The 12,456-nt window shown below is 39.6% G+C and overlaps 1 protein-coding gene across 1 annotated transcript in view; it reads left to right on the top strand.

Annotated features, from left to right (window-relative positions):
* Positions 1-12,178, top strand: part of RTTN (rotatin) — a 151,885-nt gene extending 139,707 nt beyond the window's left edge. The window contains exons 46-49 of the mRNA XM_074944710.1: positions 4,241-4,508; positions 8,778-8,881; positions 9,725-9,794; positions 11,775-12,178. Coding sequence (XP_074800811.1) covers positions 4,241-4,508; positions 8,778-8,881; positions 9,725-9,794; positions 11,775-11,857 — 525 coding nt within the window. The 3' untranslated portion in view covers positions 11,858-12,178. The remainder of the gene's footprint in view (positions 1-4,240; positions 4,509-8,777; positions 8,882-9,724; positions 9,795-11,774) is intronic.
* Positions 12,179-12,456: the final 278 nt, after the last annotated feature.

The following is a 12,456-nucleotide window of genomic DNA, read 5'->3' as shown; positions in this document are numbered from 1 at the left end:
TTACCTAGGGAGGTGTAGGAATCTCCATCCTTAGTGGTTTTTAAGGCCCGGTTTGACAGAGTCCTTGCTGGGATGATTTATTTGGGGTTGGTCCTGCTTTGAGCAGGGGGTTGGACTAGATGACCTCCTGAGGTATCTTCCATGATTCTATGACTTCAGTGTTCATTTCTTTTTTCCAGATCATTTACGTACTTTGTTTTCCTCTGTCCATTCTGAAAACTGATCATTTATTCCTGTCCTTTGTTTCCTGTCTTTTAACCAGTTACTGGTCCACGGGAGGACCTTCCCTTTTATGCCATGACTCCTTACTTTAAGAGTCTTTGGTGAGGGACCTTGTCCAAGGCTTTCTGAAAGTCCAAATACGTTGGATCACCTTTGTCCTCATGTTTGCTGACACCTTCAAATAATTCTAATAGGTTGGTGAGGCATGATTTCCCTTTACCAAAGCCATGTTGACTTTTCACCAACATATGTTGATCTGTGTGTGTCTGATAATTCTGTTCTTTACTATAGTTTCAGCCAATTTGCCTGATACTGCAATTAGGCTTGCCAGCCTGTAATTTCCAGGAATCACCTCTAGAGCCCATTTTATAAATTGGCATCACGTTGGCTATCTGCCAGTCATCTGATACAGAGGCTAAATACCATAGTTAGTAGTTCTGCAACTTCATATCTGAGTTCCGTTAGAACTCTTGAGTGAATACCATCTAGTCCTGGTGACTTATTACTGTTCAATTTATCAGTTTGTTCCAAAACTACCTCTGTTGACACCTCGGTCTGGAACAGTTCATCAGATTTGTCACCTAAAAAGAATGGCTCTGGTGTGGGAATCTCCCTCACATCCTCTGCCGTGAAGACTGATGCAAAAAATTCATTTAGCTTCTCCATAAAGGCCTTGTCTTCCTTGAGTGCTCATTTAGCACCTCAGTTCCGTTAGAACTCTTGAGTGAATACCATCTAGTCCTGGTGACTTATTACTGTTCAATTTATCAGTTTGTTCCAAAACTACCTCTGTTGACACCTCGGTCTGGAACAGTTCATCAGATTTGTCACCTAAAAAGAATGGCTCTGGTGTGGGAATCTCCCTCACATCCTCTGCCGTGAAGACTGATGCAAAAAATTCATTTAGCTTCTCCATAAAGGCCTTGTCTTCCTTGAGTGCTCATTTAGCACCTCAGTGGGCCAGTGGCCGCTCTGACTGTTGGGTAGGATTCCTGTTTCTGATGTACTTCATTTTGCTGTTAGTTTTTGTCTTTTGCTAGTTGCTCTTCAAATTCTTTTTTGGCCTGTCTTATTATACTTGACTTGCCAGAGTTTATGCTCCTTTCTGCTTTCTTCAATAGGATTTGACTTCCAGTTTTTAGGATGTCTTTGTATCTCTAACCACTTCTTTTGCTCTGTTGTTTAGCCATAGTGACATTTTTATTGTCCTTTTACTGTATTTTTTATTTTATTTGGGGTATACATATAGTTCGAACCTCTCTTATGGTGGTTTTAAAAAGTTTCCCTGCTGCTTGCAGGCATTTCACTCTTGTGACTGTTCCTTTTAATTTCTGTTTAACTAGCTTCCTCCCTTTTTTTTTTTTTTTTTTTTGGTAGTTCCCCTTTTTGAAGTTAAATGCTGCTGTGCTGGATTTCTTTGGTATTTTCTCCTCTACAAGAATGCTACGTTTAATTACATCATAGTCGCTATTACTGAGAGGTTCAGTTATATTCACCTGTTCGACCAGATCCTGTGCACCACTTAGGACTAAATCAAAAATTCCCCTGCCTCTTGTGGGTTCCAGGACTAGTTGCTCCAAGATGCAGACATTAATGGTGTCTAGAAATTTTATCTCTGCATCCCATTCTGAAGAGGTATATTCCTAGTCAGGAATAGGGGTAGTTGAAATCCCCCATTATTATTGGATTTTCTGTTTTTATAGGCTCTCTAGTCTCCCTGAGCATTTCACAAATCACCATCACCATGCTGGTCAGGTGGTCGGTATTGTACTCCTACTGCTTAACTCTTATTTTTCAACTATGAAATTTCTATCCATAAAGATTCTATGGTACTGTTTGATTCATTTAAGATTTTTACTATATTTAACTCTGTGCTTTCTTTCACATATAGTGCCTCTCCTCCACAGGTGTCACCTGCTCTGTTATTCCTGTATATTTTCTTCCATTGTGTTGGATCATGTGGTAATTTCTTGTCTGAGGTGGTACCTTCTGGAATGTGTGAGGTGCTGGAGGTGGTTCCTCAGTTTTTCTGCAGACCTTCTAGCGAGCTCTTCAAAATATTTGGAGTTGTATGTGGTGGTCAGAGGGTTATAGATGGTGATCCCTCTGGGGATGATGTTTTATTTCTTGCATTTGCTCAGGAAGTAGATGTCACTGTTAAGTTTGACTTTCTTCTTCATGTTATGGAGTTTCCATTTTAAACAGCAAAATTAAAAGTCTTCCATTCTTGTTGTAACTGTGGTCCCAGGACATGAGACAGACAAGGTGAGTGAGGTAAGATTTTATAGCACTCAGTATATATTAGAAGAAGCTGTTCATGAGTAAATAAGAAGATAAAGTTTTGGTACTGTCATTTGATTTATCTGTCTTCGAGACACAGTGATAATTAAAAACAAAAATACACTTTTAGAGAGGATAGCACCTAAATCAAATACTTCTACACTGTCGGAATTCTCGTTTAGTTAGGTTTAAGGGGTTTTTTTCTTTTCCCTTATTTCAGGTGTATGCTGAAAAGTTCTCATTTCATTCTTTTGAATTTTGCTTTATTTTGCTAGCTTTCATTTTATTAGATTATAAACTCTTTGGGACAAGGACCTTGTTTTACTATGTACAGAGACTAGCACAGCAAGGCCCCGATGCTGACTGGGGCTTCTGGTGGTACTGAAATATAAATAGTCTTTGGCATTGATGCTCCAAAAGCTGGTAATAAAACATGTTTGGTATTACCTGGTTGTATTTTATTTAATGTCTTTATAGAGTCCTTTCCAAATTAAGATTATATTATTACTGGTGCTCCTTTTTGATTAAATTGCTGTCGTCTTCATCTCTCTTTTCTCCATGTGCTGTCAATGTACATTACTGCACTTGAAGCTTATTATGTGTTTGAAAATAAAATAATTAGCATAATCGTGTATTCAGCTCAGTATTTTTAGACATGAATTATATTGAAACTACTTATGTATCAGTGTTTCTTTTTTTGGGAAAGTTTTCCTGTTGGAAGATCTCTCTCAATCCTTTCATTTTATTTGTTTTCTTTTACTGTTAGAGCATCTGTCTGTCTAGTGAAAAGATTTGACTGTGGTCTTCTCTCCATAGCTTATCCTTTGGTTTGGCTACAAGGGTTTACTAGTTGAGTGATTTCTCCCTCCTCCCCTCCAGCTGAGTGCTTCTGTCACAGATCGTGCAGGTCTTACTGGGATTGAACTACATTTCCTTGTGAGAGAACTTCAGATGTGAAAGGATTGACACACTTAGTTACAGACCTTCCTTAGGGTGGAGACCAACAAGCCAGACCCTCTCTCCCATGCAATGATAGAGTAGGCTTCCATCTGCTCTAGAGCGCCTTAAAGTGGAAGTAGAATTTTTTGATACCATGACCAATGCCAGGTCAAGCAAATCAAAGACTCTCTGGGGCATCTCCAGCACCAAGGAAGCTGTGTTTAGGAGGATGGAGGTTTCATGGCAGCTGCACAGAAAAGAAGGTCAACAGAGGATGGTTACTGGCAGTGGGAGGAGTGGGCAAACTCTTTGTTACCCTTTGTTTCTAGAACATTAGAGTAGATGATGCACTTTCCTGTAATGGCCAAGAAGTTCTTGCTTTTTCACCACACTTTATTTTTTTAAATGCCAATCTAACAGCTTTCCTGAAATGTAAGTAAAATGTACATACTGTTTTTTGATTTTTTTGATGTGTCTACAGATTGAGAGGGTCATGTGAGCCAACGAACTGAGAATGGGACAGCGTAACTATTAAAACTGTTTAATTTGACAGATCACCAAGAAAAACGCCAGTGGTCATTGACACTACAAGAAGCACTTGCTTTTGAAACACTTTTTTTTTTTTTTTTTTGGTATCGCGAAATATTGCTGAAAACATGTTTTGAATAATATGGGCGTAGGAAACTAACAATGGGAACATGGGACAGGTAGACCAGTACACTAGCTACATGGAGGGTGTGTGTGAAAGGAATATTACTTAGCAATGAAATAACGCTGTGCATTTTCTCTTTTCTGACAGAGTAACTTCTTACAGAACTTTTTGTCTCTGTCATTGCCAAAAGGAGGAAATAAAAGCCTTAGTACACTGGCTAGCCACTGGCTAAAGCTGCTACTGAATATATCCTTTGGAGAAGATGGACAGCAGATGATTATGAAGCTAAATGGTGGTTTAGACCAGCTGGTGGAGATGAGCAAATACAAACACAAGAGTAGTCACCATATAGTCCTTCTTATTCTGCACAACATCTGCTTTAGTCCAACTAACAAGCCCAAGATACTTGCGAATGGTATATATCCAAATGATATCTAAACTGTCGTCTAGATTTTGCACTACTGTATTTTATTGTAATTTGGGGTGCTGACAGAAAATCCAATATATTGTTTACAAAAGCATTTTTTATTAAGTGAATGCTCAATCTTCTAACAAAATTTTGGGAAATTATAGACAGCAAAAACTGGAAGAAATATGTTCAAGAAGACTATAGGAAATATACCAGACAGCTAAAATTATTTTTATTGGTTCTTAGAGTGCTGGTCCCAAGGGGTATCCGCTCTGGGTGCACAGGTGCTCCATGCACCCCGGGACCAGAAATCCTTCAATAGCCATGTCCAATGGTTCATGCCTGTGCCCTTCACCTCGTGCTTTCGGTTGAGGGCATAAGGGCTGGCACAGGTCGACCTGCCTCTCTCTCCATTTCTTTTTCTACCACTCCTGGTCTGGGACAGAAACCTAAAGTCTATAGTCTTTAGTTTGCTCTAAGTTCTAACCTGTGAATACTGTAAATAGTTTAATTATTTTAAAAGTTTTAGCATTTAATTTGTTAGTAGTTTTAGCAGGAAGCAAGGGAATTTGTTCCCCCTCCACCCCACCCCCAGTTATTCCTCCAGTGCTTGGGACACTAATGCCCATGGTCCTTGCTTTGTCTCACCACTGGTCTTCCCAGTAAGCAACCCCCACAAGAGCTGCCTGTACTGGCTGGGGGAATCACACACCCCATCAAAGTGTGAGATCTGCTGTTCCTTCTCCTCTTGCACTAGGCAGTCTTGGGAGTTTAGACTTTGACAGCACCTGATGGAGCTCTCCATGAGACCTTGACTGGATCCGGGACCCTTCTGCATTCTGCCTCACCGTCTGGTGCCTCCGGCCTGGCACCAGCACAACCCTTAGCAGGTTCAGAGACTCCATGAATCAGAATCACAAAGAGGGTAAGGAGATACACCCTCATAAGAAGTCAGACAAAATCAGCTCAGCAGTCCTGGAAGAAGAGAGCTGCTTCTTCCTTTTCCTTTGGGTCCAGGTGTGACTCCATGCCCTGGAATGGGTATACCGGAGCTCATAAGGAATGCAGGCTTCTCCCTGCCACTGCAGGTCCATGCTGGGGGAGAGGCACCTCTTCCTGCCGCAACTCTGAGCCCCTGTGTAGGGCTTAATAGGCAGCTGCGCAGCCTAACAACTTAGAGGGAACTTAGGTTGGCACCTGGTCTGCCAGCATCTCATACCCCTCTAGAGCATCCAGAGGAACAGGTATAGCCAGAGAAGCCCATATCACTGAATCCACCAACAGCTTCTTCATATTCTCTGGGTGAGATAGTGATGCTGGTCTCCCGCTGTTCTCCAGATGACGAAAGGCAGTACCAGGAATTTACACACAAAGCTCTTGGACGTTCTCCTGTTGACTGCTACCTCACAAGTGGCACTCTCATGAATGAAGCTATTTTGGACCTGGTGTATCCTCTGAGAGTACTGAACAAGATCAAACAAATCATCATCATTCTGGTTACACCAACTTGGCTGAGGCAGGTCTAATACTCTTACCTGATTCATCTCATTTCCAGTTCGGCCTTGCTCATCTGCTGTCTTGGGATTCTGGTCTGACACTCTGTCCTGACGTGACCATCATCCAACTCAGAGCTTGGTTCCTCAATGGTTCTCAGGGAGGTTCCATGTTCGACAGAGGTACAACAGGTCCTATTTAATAGAAGAAAGATCTCTTCTAGAAATACTTACCTTCAAAAATGGAAGAAATTTCACCATTGGTGTACCAAGCAACAATGTTCACCAGTTTATTCTTCCCACTCCACTGCTCCTGATTGTGTTGGATTTAAAGAAATCAGGTCTTTCCATGAGTTCTGTCAGAGTTCATTTGGTGGCTATTACAGCCTTTCATTCTCCTGTGCAGGAATTCTCAGTCTTTTTCAACCCATAATAGTAGGATTCATCAAAGGGTTGGTTACCCTTATTCCACAAATCAAAGAACCTATTCCTGTACGGGATTTGAACTTGGTCCTTAATAGTCTTATGAAACCTTCTTTTGAGCTTCTAGCTAAGTGTTCTCTGCTGCACTTATCTATGAAAATGGCATTCTCAGGGGCCATTACTTCTGTTCACAGAGTTGGGGGACTGAGAGCATTAATGGCTGATCCCTCACCACCACTACCATGCTTTACTGTTTTCTTCAAGCGTAAGGTATCATTACACCCACATCCCAAGTTCATACCTAGAATATCCTCCAGTTTTCACATTAACCAAGTTATCCACCTTCCTGTGTTTCCTCCCCACCCACCCCCAAAGCTACAGGAGATTAGAGAGAAAACTGCCCTCCATACCTGGGACATTAGAAGGATGTTAGCCTTTCATTTGGACAGAACCAAACCATTTATAAAGTCTTCTGGACTTTTTATCTCAGTTACGGACAGATCTAAATGATCCACAATCTCCATCCAAAGACTTTCAAAGTGAGTTTTCATTTGTATTCTTGCTTGTTACAAGGCAGCTAATATTCAGCCCCCCCTTGGTGAATAATAGCTCATTCTACAAGATCCCAAACTACCTCCATGGCAATATTAAAAAATGAAACAATTGATGTAATTTGCAATGCGGCAACCTGGGCATCAGTGCACACTTTTCTCAAACACTTTTTTCCCTGGTATGCTCCTCTATGTCAGGTGCTGCCGTTGGAATAGCAGTATTAGATCCAGCTCTGAATCCCACCTTGGGGATTCAAGGTAGGTGCAGAACACTTCCTTGCACCTACCTTGTCAATAAGCATTGCTTGGGAGTCACCCATAGTGAATACCCATAGGCACCAGCTGAGACAGTTACCTTATAGTAACTGGAGTTCTTCATGATGAGTGGTCCTTGTAGGTATTCATGACCCATCCTCCTTTCCCTCTGCTCAGCTCAGATGATTCATGGTAGAGTAGGAACTGGAGAGAGGGCGACGGTCTGTGCCACCTCTCATGCCCTCATTTGAAAGCATGAGGAGTTGAATGGTGAACGCGTGGAACAACAGACACTGCTTTTCAATAATTTCTGGTCCCAATTGCACAGAGTGCATGTGCATCCATAGTGAATGGCCACAGAGACCACGCATCTGAAAGAATTTCAGTTCCTATAAAGTAAGTACATTCCCTTTATTCTGAGATCTTGCTATTTTGAAATTACAATAATATAACTTGAATGGGAAGGTTTTGACTAGGCACTTAAATGGGAGACCATGCCTTTTTTAAAAGGAAGTGAGGAGGAGCCCTGTGCATCAAACACTTAGCTTTTACATAATCTGGCTTAGAAATACAATTTTAAAAAAGAATCTTATGAGTTAGTTATAAGTGCTATCTTTCAGTTGGACAAAACTTAGACTGTGCATATTCCCTATACCCCGCAGAAATCTGTGCCTCTTATGTCAAGTCATGCCACTTTTCTCCAGATATACTGATCCACTCCTATACTATAGGGATGAATATAGCATAAATGCTTACTGCAGGGAGATAGAGTTCTCTTTGGTAGTTTGTAGAGGCCAAGACTACTTAGAAAGGATGCTCCACTCTTCTGCAATGAAGTTCCCAGTAGGTTCCAACTGAAGCTGTTCTCAAATTTTTCCAGATCTTTGTTGAGTGTCTTTGATAAATAATCATTACTCAACTCCATAGTCTACCCAATGCATTTGTATTGTGGAGTGAGCAGTCAGATGTGCTGAACAAATAGACCAGATGACTTTCATTCTACTGAAAGCCCAGAGGTAAACTTTGGAGATGAGAGAATCTGAGAAGGATAAGGCAAAAAATGTGAGAGTAGTGATATCAAGCAGGTGGCAACCACTGTAAAAATTGGCAGAATGTCTTAATTCTACCCCATTGTACTGGTAATGATACTGGTACTGTATATATAATATTGTATATATGCCTATCAGGTGTTCTTAAAACAGCTTAATATGTAGTATCTCTTATGTGGTTCAATATTTATGTGCAACAGTCAGCTATGCGCATTGTAGTGGCTATAATTTAAAATGTCCATTCTTTTATGGCTTAATCTTAATTTTTAGTATAGACTATATTTTGCTGCTTATATTTATTAACATTATTTTATAGTGCTTACAGGTATGCTAGGTACTTATTCATATTAAACTATCTGATTATATGAACTTTGCACTTGTTGTGCCATAGCATATTCATCATAGAAATAGAGACAAATTGCCAGAATAAGAACATTTCATAGGTGGAAATCTGTCCTAACGTGTTTTGCTAGTCTTTGTGTATGCCTTTGTTTTCTTCATTAGATAAAGCTATTGCAGTGCTATCTGCCTGTTTAGAAAGTGACAACGTCACTGCTCAGAGAATAGGAGCAGCTGCACTTTGGTCTTTGCTTCACAATTATCAGAAGGTCAGTATTTGAAAACGCTTCCAATTTAAAAAAAAAAAAATCAAAGCACTTAACCTGCAGTAATAACAGTTATATCCTTATAATATTTTTGCTATAATGTTGATCTACTACAAGTTAGATGTCCTGTAAAATGTATCCTTTATGTCCAGTTATAAAATTAGGCCTCGATTCTGCAACTTGTTAAGCCTGGGCAGACACCCATGCCTTGGCAGATCCCATTGGAATGAATGAAGCAGATGCAGGGATCCACTTCCAAAGAACAAGTTGCAGGATTGGGGCCTTAATAAATAAATCAAAAACCTACTCACTGGAAGATTCACTTCCTTTAAAATTATTTGTAATTAAAACTAAGTCACTAGTTTTCCTTTAAGAGGAGATATACAAAGGAGAGTCAACTTATTTTTCACATGAACCTAAGTAACATAACCATGTTGTTGTAAGTTATCATGTAGCTTCTTATATATGCTGATTACAATATGACATTTTTATTGCTTTAGAAGTCGCACAATATATGCCTTTTTGTACTGTGCTTTTTACCATGAAGTTTGCAAGAATGTCACTTGTGTTTGCCAATTTAATATTCCAAGCAGTACTTGCTGACACACCAAGCCATGGCTTGGGAAATGGGTTCCATCATTGCTGCAATTCATTGCTCTCCTGTTTATTTTTCACAAATGCCGTGTACAAGATGGTATAATCACTTGTTGCACTATTAAATTCTTGAATGCTATATTCTGTTGGCTTGCTGCCAGAAATATCTGTGGTTTGAAGACAGCCTGATTTTAAAAGCATCCGCATGTGGTAATAAATGTAGTTATTGGATTATTCTTCTTTGTGCTACAGGCAAAAGTGACTTTGAAGAATCCATCAATAAAGAGAAGAGTAGATGAGGCTTATTCTTTAGTGAAGAAAAGTAAGTTATTGGAGAATTTAGTTTCCATCTCAAAGGAGTAACCGCCAATTCTGTAATTTTTCTGTGAAAAGAAATCATTAATACACTATATTGCTCTGCAGTACAACAAAAAGGAAGCATTTTGTTGTGCTGTAATTTTTTTCTAAAATTTTGGGTTCTGTTGATGATCCTTTTAAATTCACCATGTACTTTGCTGTTCGGCATCTTTTTCCAAAATAATAATAAAATAAGCTTCTGGTGACAAATTGTAAATAAGATTTGTGAGTGGTAATTGCTAAGGATTAGTCTGTGAGATACGTTTGATTGTGATGGCAGCAAAACGATTTTGTAGCCACAGACTTTCTCTGTGCTAAAACCTTATATTTTGGTGATGACAACCACTGCCCAGTTAGAACTGACCTCACTTAACCTTCCTGAATTCTGCTGCACAGGGAAGACCAGAATACTGTTCTATCCTGACAGTACTGCTCTGTAAATTGGCTGGTTTTTACTTTGACTTTGAATGGCTTTTTAAAAGCATGTTGACTGTTCTAAGAAGTTGCAGTTAGCTATAATTTGGACAGCTTTTACATAATAGATAACTGTTCTTGCAAGCTGTCCAAAAAAGATCAAAAGCATGTCTAATTGGACATTTCTCTGAGCAGGACTGTAGAGTGGGGTTGTAGCTACAGTAGCTAATATGTGGGCTTGTTTGTTCTGCTCAGTCTCATTGGGGCCCTGCTCCTGCAAAGACTTATGTGCATGCTTATCTTTAAGCACCTGAGCACTCCTAGTGAGTTCAGTCAGTCTGTACATGCTCCTCAGTACATGCACACATCATTGCACAATTGGGGCTAAATTGCCATATTTGTTTACAAGACAGAGTGGCCAGCAAATGGCTCCTAAATTTAGACTATTTTTTGTTTTGTTTTATTTTGGAGTAGACTAGCCCTGATTAGATGGATTTTTGCCAGCATATCTGATGACCATCCTCTGTTAGAAAATACATTTTAAGTTCTGTATAATGTACAGTGGTTTTCTTTCCACTCATTTGTGTGGTGTGTTCTGTTTGTACTGTTCCAGCCTATTGGTTCAATAGGTTAAAAGTACTTGTGATTGGAAAGTCTTGTTTGCCTGGCAAAATCATTATACATTGTACGTCCATAGAGCTATATAAAAACAGCATCTGTTGCTAGCGATATTATAATACCTCATTATTCTAATAACTCCTTGAATTACTGAATTTTTCACATTAGCAGGTAACTAATTCAAGGATGGTGCATTATAAAGTTGATTATTTTTATTACCATAGCACCTATTAGTCCTAGATTGTACTACTTATTTTCACAGATTAGTTAAATTTTAATTATAACCCATTGCAATTATACACGGTTGCCAGGAAATCTTACCTCAGGAAAATATATCTACTAGGCTGGCCTGGGAAGCTTTCATGATTTTACAAGGCTGACCAGGCTTCCAACTAGGGGAGCGAGTGGGAATGTACTGGTTGGGGCACCACAGAAATCCTTTCAGAGTGTAGGTGGCTCGACTTCTGAAGTGCCTTAGTAGCCTTGTTTTAGCCTTGTCCTTCCCCACTCTACCCTGTGCTCTGGAGAAGTTGTAGTAGAAGCACAGTCTCATTCATGCTGAGGCAACTGCCAGGCATACACTGGTTGGAGCCTGAGGAAAGGCTCGTTTGCCTTCCTTGCCCCAGTTGATTGGAAATTTCCAAGGGTATTGTATTAGTAAATGTTTTGTAATGTCTTTTGTGTAGAAACAAAGACAGCAATATGAAATGCCAGTACAGGATATTACTGTAAAATATTTGAGGGGAACGCGACTGCCAATTTGTTGTGCAGATTATAAAATGTGTGCATTAGCAAGAGGCTCTTGAATCTGTGGGTTTGATGTAACCTTTGAAGTCCTAGTACGTGAAATATTGAAAGGTAACAGAAAAGCTCTGAAGTCTTGTTTTGTTTTGTTTTTTTTTTCCCTTTTTAGCTCTTTCACAGCCAGAAGGAAACCAGCTAAAAGCCTATCACTTAAAATGTCTAGAGAATCTAGTGAGACTTCTCAATAGATAATGACTGTTGGTGAGTTCTCATATTGAAGGTGGATTGCTTACTCCATGGAAGACTGGAATTTAAAGGAAAGACCTCTATTGCTGAGATTTGTGGAGGCATCGTGTCACAGAAAAAATTTACTACGTCTTTGGGAAAAATGATCACCTAACGCCAAAGAAATAACATAGAATATGGTTGAGACTGCATATACTGTATTCCCAATGGGAAATTGTGGTGATACTGCATCTGGGAAATGCAAAAGGAGAATGAGAACATGGGGAGGGGGGAAGGAAAGGGTATGGGAAATTAATAATTTTATTAAATTATGTGTTGAAACTATTACTGGAAAATATTAGTGGTTGGTTTGAGCCCATCTAAATAAAGTTTTTTTTATTAAAATAAATCTTGGTTGTGGATCATAATTTATAGATGAGTTTAAAACATGAAAAAGGAAGGAATACAACTCCTCACTTAAAAAAGGGGTATGTGAATTTTTACATCTGCTATGCTGAGATAACCTGGTATATCATAATGGTTAGGTGTCGAATAGCAAGAGTAAATCTTAATTCTTCTTCAGGTGCTTGCTCATATCGATTCCAGTTAGGTGTGTGCGCGCCACA

Source organism: Natator depressus, chromosome 2 (genome assembly GCF_965152275.1).
Source record: "Natator depressus isolate rNatDep1 chromosome 2, rNatDep2.hap1, whole genome shotgun sequence".
NCBI lineage: Eukaryota > Metazoa > Chordata > Testudines > Cheloniidae > Natator > Natator depressus.
The sequence above is the reverse complement of the archived record's forward strand: the minus strand, read 5'-3'. Positions and strand labels throughout refer to the sequence as shown.